Source organism: Hesperophylax consimilis, chromosome 2, assembly GCF_061612785.1.
Source record: "Hesperophylax consimilis isolate HC1 chromosome 2, BYU_Hcon_1.0, whole genome shotgun sequence".
Lineage (NCBI taxonomy): Eukaryota > Metazoa > Arthropoda > Insecta > Trichoptera > Limnephilidae > Hesperophylax > Hesperophylax consimilis.
In genome coordinates, this window is record NC_142837.1 from 4,198,430 (window position 1) to 4,216,285 (window position 17,856).

At 39.8% G+C, this 17,856-nt stretch overlaps 1 protein-coding gene across 1 annotated transcript in view; it reads left to right on the forward strand.

Moving 5' to 3' along the window:
- Window positions 1–17,856, forward strand: part of LOC149425629 (junctional adhesion molecule B-like) — a 237,142-nt gene that overhangs the window by 13,546 nt on the left and 205,740 nt on the right. Inside the window, exon 2 of the mRNA XM_089644341.1 lies at window positions 9,096–9,187. Coding sequence (XP_089500467.1) covers window positions 9,100–9,187 — 88 coding nt within the window. The 5' untranslated portion in view covers window positions 9,096–9,099. The remainder of the gene's footprint in view (window positions 1–9,095; window positions 9,188–17,856) is intronic.

A 17,856-nucleotide genomic window follows, 5' to 3' on the forward strand; every position in this document is an offset into this window, starting at 1 on the left:
AACTTCTCTTATTGAACCACTTTATTCAAGAATAATTAATCGTTTTTCGCTCACAAATAGTATTTTATGTTATCAACATAAGTCGGTAACATTTTGTACTTAAATTGTTTTGGATCAAACACAGAGCATATGTATGTTGGGCATTTTTTAGTAAATAAGTTGGCATCGAGAAATCTATGCGCAGGAGTGATTTTTATTCTTTTGTTTACGACTTTTGTTTTAACGGAAGCCGCTAAAAGGGAAACAATAGTCGCACACGTGCAACCGTAGATAATAATATCAAAAGCTACTCTAGAGAAACACATATATTTTTTTAATTTAAGATTAACCTCACCACCTAAAGATGTCATCGCTGGTCAATAAAATTTAGTGTTTTTTCTCGTGTAGTATAGGGTCAATGATAAAACATGAATGGATTTTGAAATTCTAAACAAATAAAATTTTACCTTGTTCTAATAAAGATACCTATCTATAGTAAATGATATATAACATTTAATAATTCACACGTCTTTCTAACCGGTTTCGCCAGTAATTTAAACACTAGTTTATAATAAAATCATATTTCGCTGAAAATTAAATATATTTTTATGATTTTTTATATTCATCCGAAATTCACATTCTTTTTTCAGTTTAATGGATTTTTCAAAACAGATTTGGCTTAAAACAATTTGTGATGACGTTTCCCCTTTTTATAGTTACAAACAAATTATTTGTAGTTACAATAAAAAAGTTAAGATAAGCCATATTAAACTTCACTAAACTTCAACTATAGTTCTATTTTTCCATACTACTGGAGCATTAAAAAACGTCATAATAATGTTTTATAGTTAAAGTTAAGAAAATCTAAATTAAACTTCACTAAACTTTAACTATAGTTCTATTTTTCAATACTACTGAAGTATTAAAAACGTCATAATAATATTTATCTCACATTCACATTTTCTAGTCTAAGTAGATTTTTACATGAAATATATAACATAAACCTGACCAAATACTTTTCATGCATTCGATGAAACGTCAATTTTTAACTGTAGTAGATTTCAAAAGTCTTCAAATCAAAGTAACACGCGAAGTAATAATATTTATTGGAAACTGAACTGTGACATTATATAAAGAAACCAATAAAACAAACCATGGTAAACATATCTACACACTTTGTCATGAAGAGAAAAACTCATTGCAAAACCATGAAAGGCAGACATTACCTGATTTTAAAATTTTCTAACAAATTAAAAAAAAAAAACAGTTTTTCGGTATTTAACAAATTAAACTGCTGTTTTGCCGGTTTGAAATATTAAAAAAAAGGTAAAATACTGTGAGTATCTAGTATCAACTGAAGGGATAAGGTTAGAAAGTATTGTGTTGTGGGCGTTTCAATGTACCCGAATAAGCAATTTTTTCTTTATTTCCATATGATTAGGAAATTCCTTCATGAACAGATAGTAAATTTCGTTGATCTGGGGTCCAAGGGTCAAACTGTAGTGCGTTAAGCAAAAAATCAAATATATTCTTTTAAATTGCTTAAGATCACCTCTTTGGGTATATTGTATTCAGAGCAATTAAGCTCTCAGTTCCAAGTTACGCATTTAAATATCACACCTCGCGGTATATTGTATTCAGAGCAATGAAGATCTCAGTTCCAAAAGACACATTTAAAGATCACATCTCTGGGTATATTGTATTCAGAGCAATTAAGCTCTCAGTTCCAAAAGATGCATTAAAAAATCACACATCTGGGTATATTGTATTAAGTGTAATTAAGCTTTCAGTTTCAAAGGACGCATTTAAAGATCACACCTCTTGGTATATTGTATTCAGTGTAATTAAGCTTTCAGTTTCAAAAGACGCATTTAAAGATCACACCTCTTGGTATATTGTATTCAGTGTAATTAAGCTTTCAGTTTCAAAAGACGCATTTAAAGATCAGACCTCTTGGTATATTGTATTCAGTGTAATTAAGCTTTCAGTTTCAAAAGACGCATTTAAAGATCAGACCTCTTGGTATATTGTATTCAGTGTAATTAAGCTTTCAGTTTCAAAAGACGCATTTAAAGATCACACCTCTTGGTATATTGTATTCAGTGTAATTAAGCTTTCAGTTTCAAAAGACGCATTTAAAGATCATACCTCTTGGTATATTGTATTCAGTGTAATTAAGCTTTCAGTTTCAAAAGACGCATTTAAAGATCAGACCTCTTGGTATATTGTATTCATTGTAATTAAGCTTTCAGTTTCAAAAGACGCATTTAAAGATCACACCTCTTGGTATATTGTATTCAGTGTAATTAAGCTTTCAGTTTCAAAAGACGCATTTAAAGATCACACCTCTTGGTATATTGTATTCAGTGTAATTTAGCTTTCAGTTTCAAAAGACGCATTTAAAGATCATACTTCTTGGTAAATTGTATTCAGTGTAATTAAGCTTTCAGTTTCAAAAGACGCATTTAAAGATCACACCTCTCGGTATATTGTATTCAGTGTAATCAAGCTTTCAGTTTCAAAAGGAAAAATAATTTTATAGTCTGAAAAATACAAGAAAAATTATTTACCTTAAAAATGTACAGTAAAAAAGCAATCGTACAAATACAACGTTTCCACTCTAAGCTACATAAGAAGCATCTTGCGTATGCATCTCGTAGCATCGAAAAATACTCTTGTATAAATATACAATTCTTTTTTTTTGTCGCTCCTATATTTATGTTCTGCAACCATAGTTATCCAATTCCTCAATCTTGAACAGTTTTCAACGAGTGAAATATATTCTCAGTATCACCCTGGTAAAAGTCTACCATTCAGAACTGAAGCGATGATTGATAACCCTAGTCTCTATATTCATTACCATTCCCTCCCCACTTCCGTCAGCCTCAAAAAATACCCCAATCAGGGATATTCCTACTGCCTCCAGATGGCTGGGAGAAAATGGGATTATTGTGCGGTATTAACATTAAAAATAATTATAATAATACGCAGGGTTCTCTCTCTCTATATATATATTTATATTTGAACGTGTTTAACTATGAAACTTTTATGTTTCCTCGGTTCCACGGAATTCCGGGAGATATTTGACGCCATCTTACATTAAATTCAAAGTTCTCGGTAACCTCCAAACCGCGTGCCTTTCCCTCTATTGTAAAGCTTCACTGTTTTACGTAGAAACGCGTGACGCTGTTCAAACATCTTAAGCCTTATCTCCTTGGCTGTAAACACAAGCCTTTGACATGCGATAAAGGCCTTAGATTTTCTACAACTCGTGGATTTTCACAAGATTTCAGTATCATTTTATTATTTGAGACTTGCAGGGAAGTAGGGATGTAGGGATTTAGGGATGCAGGGATGTAGGGATGGAGGGATGTAGGGATGTAGGGATGTAGGGATTTAGGGATGTAGGGATTTAGGGATGTAGGGATGGTAGTGATATAGGGATGTATGGATGTAGGAATGTAGGGATGTATGGATGTAGGGATGTAGGGATGGTAGGGATATAGGGATTTAGGGATGTTGGGGTGTTGAGATGTGGGTATATAGGGATGTAGGGATTTAGGGATATTGAGGAGTAGGTGTATAGGGATATAGGGATGTACGGATGTAGGGATGTATGGAAATGAGATAAATTGATGTAAGTATGTAGGGATGGTAGTGATGTAGGGATATATGGATGTAGGGATGTAGGGATGGTAGAGATGTAGGGATTTAGGGATGTTGGGGTGTTGGGGTGTTGGAGTGTAGGAATGTAGGGATGTAGGGATGTTGAGGTGTAGGTGTGTAGGGATGTAGGGTTGTAGGAATGTAAGGATGTAGGGATTTAGGGAAAGGTGTTTATAAAGAAAATAAAACAACATAACCTATTCTACTCGTATGGTGTTCAAACCATGCTAAAACCCAATATGAATTTTTTTCACTGCAGGGAGTCTATTTAAATTAATTAAGTCAAAGTACATTTGAGTATGTTTGCTGGTCTTTTATGATAAGGTTCGAAATATCTCAGAACCCTCGCGTGTAGTGCACGCGCTTGCCTCGCCTCGCCTCGCCTCTCCTCGCCTCAGTCCCGTGTCTGTTTTATGTGTCCGAGTCAAAAAGCGGCTAGCGTAGTTGATGAACAAGAACAGCCACCACACATTCAGTAATAATCTCAGAACCCTCGCGTGTAGTGCACGCCCTTGCCTCGCCTCGCCTCGCCTCGCCTCAGTCCCGTGCCTGTTTTATGTGCCCGAGTCAAAAAGCGGCTAGCGTAGTTGATGAACAAGAACAGCCACCACACATTCAGTAATAATCTCAGAACCCTCGCGTGTAGTGCACGCGCTTGCCTCGCCTCGCCTCGCCTCGCCTCAGTCCCGTGCCTGTTTTATGTGCCCGAGTCAAAAAGCGGCTAGCGTAGTTGATGAACAAGAACAGCCACCACACATTCAGTAATAATCTCAGAACCCTCGCGTGTAGTGCACGCGCTTGCCTCGCCTCGCCTCGCCCCTCCTCGCCTCAGTCCCGTGTCTGTTTTATGTGTCCGAGTCAAAAAGCGGCTAGCGTAGTTGATGAACAAGAACAGCCACCACACATTCAGTAATAATCTCAGAACCCTCGCGTGTAGTGCACGCCCTTGCCTCGCCTCGCCTCGCCTCGCCTCAGTCCCGTGCCTGTTTTATGTGCCCGAGTCAAAAAGCGGCTAGCGTAGTTGATGAACAAGAACAGCCACCACACATTCAGTAATAATCTCAGAACCCTCGCGTGTAGTGCACGCGCTTGCCTCGCCTCGCCTCGCCTCGCCTCAGTCCCGTGCCTGTTTTATGTGCCCGAGTCAAAATGCGGCTAGCGTAGTTGATGAACAAGAACAGCCACCACACATTCAGTAATAATCTCAGAACCCTCGCGTGTAGTGCACGCGCTTGCCTCGCCTCGCCTCGCCTCTCCTCGCCTCAGTCCCGTGTCTGTTTTATGTGTCCGAGTCAAAAAGCGGCTAGCGTAGTTGATGAACAAGAACAGCCACCACACATTCAGTAATAATCTCAGAACCCTCGCGTGTAGTGCACGCCCTTGCCTCGCCTCGCCTCGCCTCGCCTCAGTCCCGTGCCTGTTTTATGTGCCCGAGTCAAAAAGCGGCTAGCGTAGTTGATGAACAAGAACAGCCACCACACATTCAGTAATAATCTCAGAACCCTCGCGTGTAGTGCACGCCCTTGCCTCGCCTCGCCTCGCCTCGCCTCAGTCCCGTGCCTGTTTTATGTGCCCGAGTCAAAAAGCGGCTAGCGTAGTTGATGAACAAGAACAGCCACCACACATTCAGTAATAATCTCAGAACCCTCGCGTGTAGTGCACGCGCTTGCCTCGCCTCGCCTCGCCTCTCCTCGCCTCAGTCCCGTGTCTGTTTTATGTGTCCGAGTCAAAAAGCGGCTAGCGTAGTTGATGAACAAGAACAGCCACCACACATTCAGTAATAATCTCAGAACCCTCGCGTGTAGTGCACGCCCTTGCCTCGCCTCGCCTCGCCTCGCCTCAGTCCCGTGCCTGTTTTATGTGCCCGAGTCAAAAAGCGGCTAGCGTAGTTGATGAACAAGAACAGCCACCACACATTCAGTAATAATCTCAGAACCCTCGCGTGTAGTGCACGCGCTTGCCTCGCCTCGCCTCGCCTCGCCTCAGTCCCGTGCCTGTTTTATGTGCCCGAGTCAAAAAGCGGCTAGCGTAGTTGATGAACAAGAACAGCCACCACACATTCAGTAATAATCTCAGAACCCTCGCGTGTAGTGCACGCGCTTGCCTCGCCTTGCCTCGCCTCTCCTCGCCTCAGTCCCGTGTCTGTTTTATGTGTCCGAGTCAAAAAGCGGCTAGCGTAGTTGATGAACAAGAACAGCCACCACACATTCAGTAATAATCTCAGAACCCTCGCGTGTAGTGCACGCCCTTGCCTCGCCTCGCCTCGCCTCGCCTCAGTCCCGTGCCTGTTTTATGTGCCCGAGTCAAAAAGCGGCTAGCGTAGTTGATGAACAAGAACAGCCACCACACATTCAGTAATAATCTCAGAACCCTCGCGTGTAGTGCACGCGCTTGCCTCGCCTCGCCTCGCCTCTCCTCGCCTCAGTCCCGTGTCTGTTTTATGTGTCCGAGTCAAAAAGCGGCTAGCGTAGTTGATGAACAAGAACAGCCACCACACATTCAGTAATAATCTCAGAACCCTCGCGTGTAGTGCACGCCCTTGCCTCGCCTCGCCTCGCCTCGCCTCAGTCCCGTGCCTGTTTTATGTGCCCGAGTCAAAAAGCGGCTAGCGTAGTTGATGAACAAGAACAGCCACCACACATTCAGTAATAATCTCAGAACCCTCGCGTGTAGTGCACGCGCTTGCCTCGCCTCGCCTCGCCTCGCCTCAGTCCCGTGCCTGTTTTATGTGCCCGAGTCAAAAAGCGGCTAGCGTAGTTGATGAACAAGAACAGCCACCACACATTCAGTAATAATCTCAGAACCCTCGCGTGTAGTGCACGCGCTTGCCTCGCCTCGCCTCGCCTCGCCTCAGTCCCGTGCCTGTTTTAGGTGCCCGAGTCAAAAAGCGGCTAGCGTAGTTGATGAACAAGAACAGCCACCACACATTCAGTAATAATCGAAGCAACAACTCTGCAATACCAGAGGGTTGCGAGTTTTGTTGACACTTTAATATAAACTAAATAAGTGTGTAATACACTTTATTTGAAACAATTATTTCTTTAAAGAAAAGGAAATTGAAAAGTCCAATAGATATCTGCTGACACCTCCGTAAAAATTATTTAATCGCCCCAAGATTTATTTATTTACGAAAGTATTTTTTTAATCTAAAAACGACTTGACGGACCAGCCAGTTAAATACATTATTTGATGTGTATCTATATACGTGCAAGTGAATAAAATGGTATTTAGATCACGTAATAATAAAAAATAAAATTAACAAAAATAGTATTAAAAAGTTTTATACACCCATATGATAATAAAGATCAACGATTTAAAAATGAGATTTAATGCTCGTGGATGATTTCCAATTATTACAACGTCGATATTTATTACAATGATTTCACAATATTTCCAACATTCATATTAATTTTAATCTTTATCGTAAAATCTTCAGCGTGTAATTTTATTTGCATTTGGTTTTGATAAACTCAGCCCGTTGATGTGCTCTATCGTGCAAATATTTATGTTTCTCCAAAGCCTTTTACGACCCCATATAAAGACATAAGAATATTGATGTAAGTGCTCTCGGAGAATCTACTTTAAAAACTTCGTTTCATACGAGGAAATTCGACACACTTATATTTTGGATAACCCTGTCACAGACTCCGTAAAATTTTATGTTATATACTTACTATGGCAAACGGTTAATGAAATTCGAATACATTTATTTAAATCGAAGTCGTGATCAATTTGTAATTTGGAAAAGTAGGTGGAGATATATGATTTGAACCATGTTTTCTTAAGTGGAGTAAAATTATATATATTTAAAGGTTTTTGAACCGGAAGCAAAATAATTATTTGAATTCAGCACTGTCCGAAGGCCCTCGGGGTGTTCTATCCCTATTTCCATTGAAAATTGTGGTTTTTGAAAACGTATCTTCAATATTTGGCGCAATAATTTTTTTATTAACATTTTTTTAAATAATTCGATTTCGGAATCTTTAGTTTTATTTTCTTATGTAGCACCTAAACCAATTTGGGACCTAAACATATCTGGCCTTGTAAATATGATATTACATAGTACTTCAAAGAATTCACCGGATACATATTAGATTAAATTAACAATATGTCGCGAAGGTCATATTATTTTATTTTGCCCATCTCACTTAAAACTCGCAAACAAAATAACTAAAGAAATTTTATTTTTTTATACCTACACCTTTTTGTCTAATAAAACGCAATCATATTTCAATCAGGATTTAATTTAAAAATTCAATTTTAGTCTTACAAAAATTCCCACATGAAAGAAGAGGTAGATATGCACATAAAAAATATTTATTTATTTATTGCATCTCACTATACATAAAACACGTTTTTTCACATAAAAATCAACCTCACAAGGACTAAGTCTGTATCAAGGTTAGGTTAAATATAGGTAGAAAGTGAGAATAAAAATAAATCGCTGGCAATTTACCTGAAAATTGTTAATAATTGAACAAGAACAGTTTCTCAATGTGACAGGCTTGCTCACTGCAGGGGTAGGCAGAGAGGACGAACCGTCACAACAACCGAACTCGGTGTTGGCACACATTTCTTTTCTCATTCACATGCATACATACTAATCTATTATTCTCACTCTTGACATGGCCCGACTCGAGTATCTGATTCGTTTGATCGTGCCATGTGTTCTATGGGCTTCCCCGACTTCTGCTACCATTCGCATTCGCATCATATATTCTCCTTATACTCCTTTCTTCACTCATTTGCTCTACATGCCCAACCTATATAAGCGTCCCTTTCTTAATCTTACTCACTACGCTTACATAAGCCTTGCACTCTTTGCGATCTCCACATTTCTCACACGAGAACACATGGTTTTACCACACATACGCCACAGGGATCTCTCGCGGTAACAACATCGAAAAAAAAAGACGTGCTTGGAAGTAAAAATATTTCAACGAAAAATCAAGTATTTTTTCAGTTGTTGAAGGATACGATAACGAAAATTAGTTTTCCCATAAAACCATTGACCGGTCGGTGGCTGAGTTGACATCGCGCTTGGGTACCAACCAGGCGTAGTGTGTTCAATTCCTCGGCTGGCTAATACCTCCATCACAACACAAGCAAAATTTTCCGCCTAGTGTGGTGGTAGTAGGAGATTTTCAAATATTGTAAGGTTATCCATAACCCGGGAATTTTTGTCTTTCTTAAAAAAAAACAATTTCACATAAAATTTTTTTAATTATTATTTTTTTATTACATAAATTAATTACGTAATACTTAGTCAGAATAACAGAAGGGTGAGGATTTAGCGTCCATCTTCTCATTATTAAACATCGATTATATAATACATACATCGAATATCTTAATTAACATTACATTCCTGAAAATCAATTATGGTTATATTTTTGTAGGTTGTGGTGAAAGTAAAAAATAAAACATATTTAATCATATGGTTTTTGTTACAGTTCAATGATGTCGGCGACCGTATTTGAGCTCAGGACAATATGTCCAAAACTGCTTTCGGCATGGATCCTCATCCTCACGGAGTTCGTTACAGGTAACACAATAACTTATAATTATTTCATTTAAACTGGAATACGCTAGTGGTGTCTGGATTCCGCACCAAACTAAATGTATAAATATACTGGAATACAATAACTTATAATTATTTCATTTAAACTGGAATACGCTAGTGGTGTCTAGATTCCGCACCAAACTAAATGTATAAATATGCTGGAATACAATAACTTATAATTATTTCATTTAAACTGGAATACGCTAGTGGTGTCTGGATTCCGCACCAAACTAAATGTATAAATATGCTGGAATACAATAACTTATAATTATTTCATTTAAACTGGAATACGCTAGTGGTGTCTGGATTCCGCACCAAACTAAATGTATATATATGCTGGAACGAATTCAGAATAAAAACGTCAGATATGCCTACATTACGGACGAAATTATCCGAGGTGCATGCACCATATTGACTTACTTGATGTTGTCGCGCGTCGGACCTGGGGGGCCCTGACTTTCCCTCGGCCAGCTCAGAGCGGGGCATGAGACGTCTCTCTCATAGTCAGGGTTCGGGGTCAGCGCGAGGCTCAAGAATCCATATCCCACCGTCTACACAAAACACTCCCATACGACTGCTATTCCCAAATGAAAGAGGTTAGGTTTTTATGAATCAACATTGTATTTGAGCGGCAAAATGGACATTACATGGGTGAATAACAATAGAATACAGGTTGTTACATCCTAACTGGAATTATCATCAAAGGGTTCCCTAATCTCTCTCTGGGGAATAATTAACAGCTCTCTCTCTCTAGACCGACAGGCAGCGTGGACGAATTTAGGTTATTAGCGGACACATTCAAGGGTAATAGGAAACGTAAGAGACTCACAGCGTGGTGTTGTCGGGGTATCCTGTTGATTGTAGGGCTGAGCGCCGTGTTTCAAACAAACGGTGCCAGCCTGCCGATGTTCAAAGCGCGCCATTCTCGTACATATTGCTTTTCGACCGAGCGGTGCGAATTTGGGAACGCGGGCGCTGAGACGAGCACACGTCCAGCTAGGTCAGAGGTCGGCGCGTAAGAAGGAGGAACGAGGCGCTTGGTCGCCGGGGGTGGGGGGAACTGTAGCGGATCTTTTGCGCGTTATTACTACGTTTGGCCCAGCAACTAACCTGATAATTCCCGCTCTCAGGCTGGCAACTGTAGGATCTTTGCGCCTAAAATCTGTTATATGACACCTCCCCCCGCGCTCGTAAAAAAGGCGACGTGGTAATGGAGCATCAGGGTTAAAAGATCCTCTATGTGCCTCCCTTGGGGTTTTTTGACAAAACAAGAGTTGCCCTTAGTTTGAGAGACTTGGATGGCCAGAGAGATGCCTAGCTAAAACATAATGACTAGCTTATGCCATAGGCTAGGTAACAATATTTGTGGGGAGAAATGAGGAGGGGTACATAGCATGTTTGGAGCAAATAATTTTGGGGAGAGAGCAGGTGTGGAAACAACAAGTAAAATTATGCAATTAGAAAACAATAGACATGGTTATGCAATTGAAAGACAAAAGACAAAATTATGCAATTGAAAGACAAAAGGGCATGGTTATGCAATTGAAAAGAAACAATAGACAAAATTAAGCAATTGAAAGACAAAAGGGCATGGTTATGCAATTGAAAAAACAATAGACAACATTATACAATTGAAAAAAAAAACAAAAGACGGAATGTTAAGGTGTGATTCTAGGGTTTCATTGGTCTGGAAGCTAAGTTTGCGTTGCGTTGGTTTTTTTGGTTTCGAAGAGTTGCGAAGGAAACGAGATTTCACTGACTCTAAAAGATTACATTATCACTGTAATCTGACCCATTGAGATAACACTCAGGAGAACACTTAGGCCTTGGAAAAAAACACTTTGCTTCGTTGTGGGCGTTGATGTTTGCGAAGTGGGGCTGTGGTTTGCGGGGCTGCGGCTATGGTTACAGTGGTCATTGGAGAGAGTAGTCCAGGTTCCGTAGTTATGCCAGTACGAGTCCTATGTGCTATTATGGTGGGCACGGATCGTATGTGTTGGTTATCGGAGCATAATGTAGCTCAGGATAACTTTTTAGAGATGCGCAGTTTGTTGTTTACTGGAGGGGCAAAGGGTAATTATGTTTCACCCATGACCTGGTTTGTGTCACTGCATGACAGAGCAAGAGACGGTATAACTGGCATTGGCATTGAGGGCAAGAAATTTGAACTCCGGGACTAGCGTGTCCGAAAGGTAGTTCAGAGTGTCATAAAGTATAGTGGGACAACTCGGCTTGCAGTGGTGCGACAAACGTCATACATATGAGTGGTATTGTCTGTGGTTTCAGGAACAAGATGGAACAAGTGTGTAGCGAGTAGTAGTCGAGGGGCCTTTGTAACCACAGCGCAGGCTGCTAGGAGGTGAGGCTCAGCTTGGCTGCCGGAGATGGCATCCGCCTGGGCTTCTTTTTAAATCCGGGGGGAATTATTATTAAAGCAAATTTCTTGAAGTTTACCTGCCTAGGGACCAATGAAGAAAAGTTTGGAGAGAAACAAAATGTGTCCAGAAAAAATAAACAAACGAGGTTTAGCTGCCGGTCCGGAGAGTGACGAAGAGTGTGAGAGAGAGGTAGAGAGAGGTTCCTAACTAGTTTTGATTACATAAACATTATCCTTTATTAGGATGACTTGGCGTTTGCCGAATGACAAACTGTCTTGGTTGAAAAAACAACCGGCCTTCTTTGGCCTATGTTAACATACAGGTGGTAACATTTTCGTAGGATTTCAAAGAACAAGACAAAAAATTCGTGAACGAGTCACGGCAACAGCAGGGAAACTAATTCATGAATAAAGGTTGTCAGAAAAGACAGACGATACGCCAAGTGCGTATCATACATATTCAAAATTCATGAATGTGTTTCGTTGAGGAGAGAAAAAAAATGACAACATACGTGAAAGGTGAGGTAGGAAGCCTGTTGGTGACCGGAACAATTACCGATTCGAACTCGAAGTGAGGGCGAAATATGGTCGACAACAGATTTTCCACTTCATACATATGCCTGAGGGCATGGGGGTAGGGAGGGGAAGGAAAAAGGACGGGAATTGAGTTACGAAATTTGCTAGAGACTGGACTAATTTCCAATTCAACCTCTATGTGAGAGTGAAACATATTCAACCAGCAGATTTCCTGACTCTTTACATTTTAATAAAGTGGATTAATTTTAAACAGTATTTGAATACACATTGTACTAAAGAGGCTAATCTTTTGCGTGTACTTGGCAAAAGATTAGGGGTCGTTTTAAACTTCTACATGATTGTGAGAAAAGACAGACCCTAATTCCAATTTCACAAACCTGGGATTCTTCTTATTCGTTTCCCAGACGACGAGTTTAGTGGTTTTGTGCCCATCGATTAACTCCTGCGGCACTATGCCCCATAATTGACAGTGAAGCTGAAAACTAGTCCTTTTGGGATAGTAGATATTCCTGGGCTTCTTTTCTTTTTGGAAAGCAGCAAAAACAGGAAGTCCACGGGCATTGGCGTTGAACAAAGGGTTTTCTGTGAAATACTTACGTAGTTCACATATAAAGGTTTGATATTATTTCGTTCGCACGATTCATGGTGAGTATTGTAACGTCTTCACGTATAGTGTACAAGTATGCAGTATATGCAAGGTACAACTCAATTATAGACAGAAGTCAAAGAGTGTAAAAAACAGTTCCTTAAAGGAGATGACGATGTCGATATTATGTCGTTCACACGAATCACGGTAAGTATTATTATTACGTCTCCACGTCTCGTGTACAGGGTTGTACACAATTATACACAAAAGCGGTTCTCATGACATGTTAATGACACACGACCAAATTATACACAAAGGCGGTACTCATGGCAAATTAATGTCACACGACCAAATTATACACAAAGGCGGTACTCATGGCAAATTAATGTCACACGACCAAATTATACACAAAGGCGGTACTCATGGCAAATTAATGTCACACGACCAAATTATACACAAAGGCGGTACTCATGGCAAATTAATGTCACACGACCAAATTATACACAAAGGCGGTACTCATGGCAAATTAATGTCACACGACCAAATTATAACACATGGTTATAAGTATTAAGTAATTGTAACGAACTTCTCGTGTAGTGGTGGATTTTTTAAGGATCTCTCCTATCGCGTGACAATTTTTTTACATTTAAATATAATTCAACAAAAGCTAGCAGTATCATTTGATACTGTTTGCAAAGATTTGTTAGTTGACTAACTCCGTAGCCTGGAGAGGCGTACGATGGAACAATAGAGAAGATAAACAATTTTAATGTTACTTCATGTGTTACAAGGTGCAAGATGATGGTAGAAGGTATTTCTACTTACATCGTGCGATGGGTGAGAACATATACATACTGTTCATTGTAGCGTGCAATTGGGTTGCAAACACTTGGTTAAATGGTGAGACAAAGGTTGGGTGTTTATATTATGCAACGATGATCGAACAAAGTCCTGTTGATTTACGTTGTGATATAATTATTTGCGTTCGAAGATCAGGATAACCGTAAGGTTTTACTAACCTGTCCCGTAGGGTTGAAACGTGAGGTACGAGACATACGTGACGTAACAGTAGAGAAAAGAAATCGAGATCTCGTCATACAATAAAAGACCTTAATGGGTTTTACATACTTTTAGTTGAAGCGAGTCCAGTTATGGTATGTGGTTTTATAGGACCGACATTTGGTTTTCTTTTATAAATACAATTTCCCAAAATGGATGTGTCAAAATCCGATTTTTGGTAAATGTGAGCTTGGGTAGGACGCCATCAATTTTTGAAAGGAAAAAATTGAAAAAAAATGAAAAAAAAATTATATACATACAAAGAAGACAATTATGTGATTAATTGCTACTTGGTTCTTGCCTTTGAGACCACTATAGGGTTTTACATACTCAAGGTAACGTTGAATTGGACAAGAAAGAATTAATGGCTGTACTTGACAGGTTTTCTTTTTTTTAAAAAAGGGTCGGTATTTAACACTTTGGAATTTACAAAATCCGAACTCTTTTGTATGGCACTCTTATGAGTGATTACCAATCGTTATTTTACAAGGAACAAAAACAAAAGTGGGGGGGTTCTTTCTAACACGACGAAGGGAACAAAATGAAACGAAAAATGGGGTGACATGACATAAACATTGCATAGTGTAGAAGTTGAGAAGCAAAAGCGGGTTCGCGACTTCCCGGCGATTGTAACTGTGTAAACGTGTCTCTATTCTAAAATGATCAGTTTCAGAACAGGTGAGAAAATAAAACGTAAAAAGGGAGAAAACGATTGTCGTGAGGGAAAGAACGTTATTACAGGAATAATACTTCATGGTCATAATATGTTAATATACATTTATTTACAAAGGTAGGTTAAACTCGTTTTGACGAATAGGTTGACATGTAGTTGACACTTTACACGCCTAATTATGGTAAGACTTCATAAGCTTACAATAGTTTGTGATAATACACAATGGGTTAGTTTAAAGTTGCTGGGGTGGTGGGGCAGTTTCAACTGTCTCCTCACTTCCAGACTTTACAATGTCCTTAATATGGTAATTACCAGTATGTTTGCCAGAGGAGTCGGACAGGTAGTAAACTAAGTCCGATATTTTTCTTACAACCTTGGCCTTGACAAAACGGGGTGCCAGCTTGGCAGAGAAGTACAGGGCTCCTTGAGAGAGGGTGTTATTCCTTCTCCAGACAACATCGCCTACATTAAAAGTGATGTGTTTCCTACGTAGGTTATATCTGTCCGCACTTTTTTGGTGGGCCAGCAATAGGGCATCAGTAACTTCACTATAAATGGCAGTAAGTTCTTCCAAACGATGAGCGTAATCAACGGCAGGATTGCTTGTGGAGGTGGTTGACGTGGGGAAATTCGTGTTCCAGTGCAATGAACCATGTACCACCTGTTCCATACCGTGTTTTAAAAAGAAGGGGGTGTAACCAGTGGTTAGGTTAACAGTGTTATTCATGGCAGCTTGAATTTTATCTAAATTCTTACACCAATTACGTTGGTCTTTGTCAACCAAAATGGCCAGAGCTGTGTTAATAGTCTGGTTATACCTTTCGACAGTGTTATTTTGGGGAGTGTACAAGGTATTATAATAAATATCTTTAATCCCGTATTTAGCAAGGAAATCTTTAAACTCTTGTGCTATAAACTGTTTTCCGTTGTCAACTATTACGGTTTTGGGTGTTCCGTAGGGTATGAAAATGTGTTTTTCCACAAGTTTGACAATGGCGGCGGCGTTGGCTCTTTTTAAGGGGAAGATCCAACAAAATTTGGTAAAGATATCCACAATGCTGAGTATATGCATGTGTCCAGAATAACTCCTGGGAAAAGGTCCGACGAGGTCCATAGATAACGATTGGAGGGGTCTATCAGCACGTTTGGGTTTTCCCATTAGGCCGGCAGGGGGTGCCGTACTATGTTTGTAAGCTTTACATGTTTCACATTTGGAGATGTAGTTGCGAACTTGCTTGAAAAGACCAGGCCAGTAATACTTCAAGGAAATCTTTTTATACGTCTTGAAGGTTCCTGGGTGTATAGAGTCGGGGGCACTATGATTGTTGATGATTACTTGTTTTCTCTTTTCGAGGGGCACAACGAGTTTCCAAGAGTAATCTTCTTTTATAATAAAATTGGGAAACTTTTGTTGATTGTTTTTGCACCCTTCATAGATTTTAAGATACCATTCATCTTTTGTGGATGGGGTAGAGGCAATTGTATCGATGTTTAATGTGGCAAGTTTAATTCTTGACAGGGCATCTGGGACAATATTGTCCGCACCTTTACGGTGGATGACATCGAAAGTGTATTGGGACAAACGAGAAGCCCAGCGAGCGAGTCTGCCGGAGGGATTACTTAGAGAGATCAACCATTTCAAACTACTATGGTCTGTGACTACAGTAAATTTGCTACCGTCTATGTAACCGCGAAAATGATGAACAGAATCCAATACTGCCAGTAACTCTTTTTCGGTGATTCCGTAATTTTTCTCGTGTTTATTCAAGGTGCGGGAAAAATAGGCTACAGGGTGTTCGCCATCGGGGAATTCCTGAGTTAGGACTCCACCGATCCCTACGTTAGAAGCATCCGTACGGAGGGTAAAAGGTAGTTTAAAATTAGGACAATTCAGGACAGGGGCTGTTTGAAGAGCATTTTTTAAAGTCGTAAAAGCTTCTTCGGCTTCAGTAGACAAAGTTAATTGTAACTGTGTTATTGTTACATTTAATTGGTAATTGCAGAGTACCGATGACTGTCTGGGGAGCATTGTCCGCAGTTGTCACGAGTGTAGGTTTGGAAAAAACTTTAAAACCGTTGTTAACAAAAGGCAGGTGGGCATTGTTGCCAAGGCAACTAACAGATGCACCACTATCTAGTAGTCCAGAGAAGGGGACATTGTTAACGGAGAAAAGGGCATAAGGTCTTCCATCTTTAGCTTGTTTGCAACAAACCGAAGAAACATTTAAGGTCTGGTTAAAATATTTAATGTGTGATAACCAATCAGTCCATTCCTTAGACCTTGGTACAGAATGAATACCTGAGAGGTTATTATTTAGTTTTTTGGTTTTCTCGCATGAAAATTCGGTGGGGGTTTAGAGAAATCCACTTGAGGTTTAACAAAGTGAGGGTCTTGCAACCTTTCCATGTTATTTCTTGATTTTTTGAAAATTTCACGCAGTTCGTCGCGTGGAGGAGAACGATCCCTGGAGCGATGTCTCTTTAAGGTTCTGGGTTCTTTAGCTTCCAGAAATTTGGCCTGCTTGAAACAAGTGGTTGCTAGGTGACCTACTTTTTTGCAAAAGGAGCAAACTTTTTTGTTGTCAAATTCTGGTTTTAATCCAGAAGGACGGCTTGGTACAGTGATATTGTCCGTGGTGGTTTTGTTGTTTTTCCTGTCTTGGTGGGATTCCAAAATGAGGCAAACTTCGTTTAAATGGGCCAACGACACAATTTTCTGTGAGGTGATAATGTTTTCATATCTTTGAAGGAGGCCATCAGTTATAACTGGTAATAATTCGGCTTCCGAGACGGGGTGGGAAAGTTTGATGTTGATGGACTCGGCCCTCTCTATGAATGTTGCCACAGTTTCGTTTACTAATTGTTTAATGGATAGTAACGATAATTTAATTCTGTGTTGGGCCTCTGATTTGCCGAAGCTAGTGATCAGGGCTGATCTGAGTTTATTCCAGTCCTTGCATTTTGATTTTTGTATTCGGTGCCACGGGATTAATTCTGGAGATATTAGTTCTATAAAGTTTTTCTGCAGCACTTCAAATGGAACATTTTTAATTGAGGCCGTTTCTTCGATTCGGTCAATGAAATCCAGTACATCAGAAACACCGTTATATTTGATCCTCCAAGGAGTGAGATCGTATGTTTTTTCTTGTGCCGTGATGGGTGCATTGTCTTGTTTTACTGTAACATGTGTCCTGGTTTCTTTGTTAGAAACGGGGATTTCCAAAACTGGGATATTGGGTGCCTTGTCTTCACTTGCAACGGATAGGTTTATTTTCCTGATGAACTTCTTGTTGAATAACAAAGCGTATGCTTTCAATGCTGACTTTGATTTGTTTAGTGGTGATATTCCTCTGTCTTTTAAGACGGCTTGTAGGTGCACTTTGGATAAGTTGTGTACATTGGGAATGACACCCATGTCC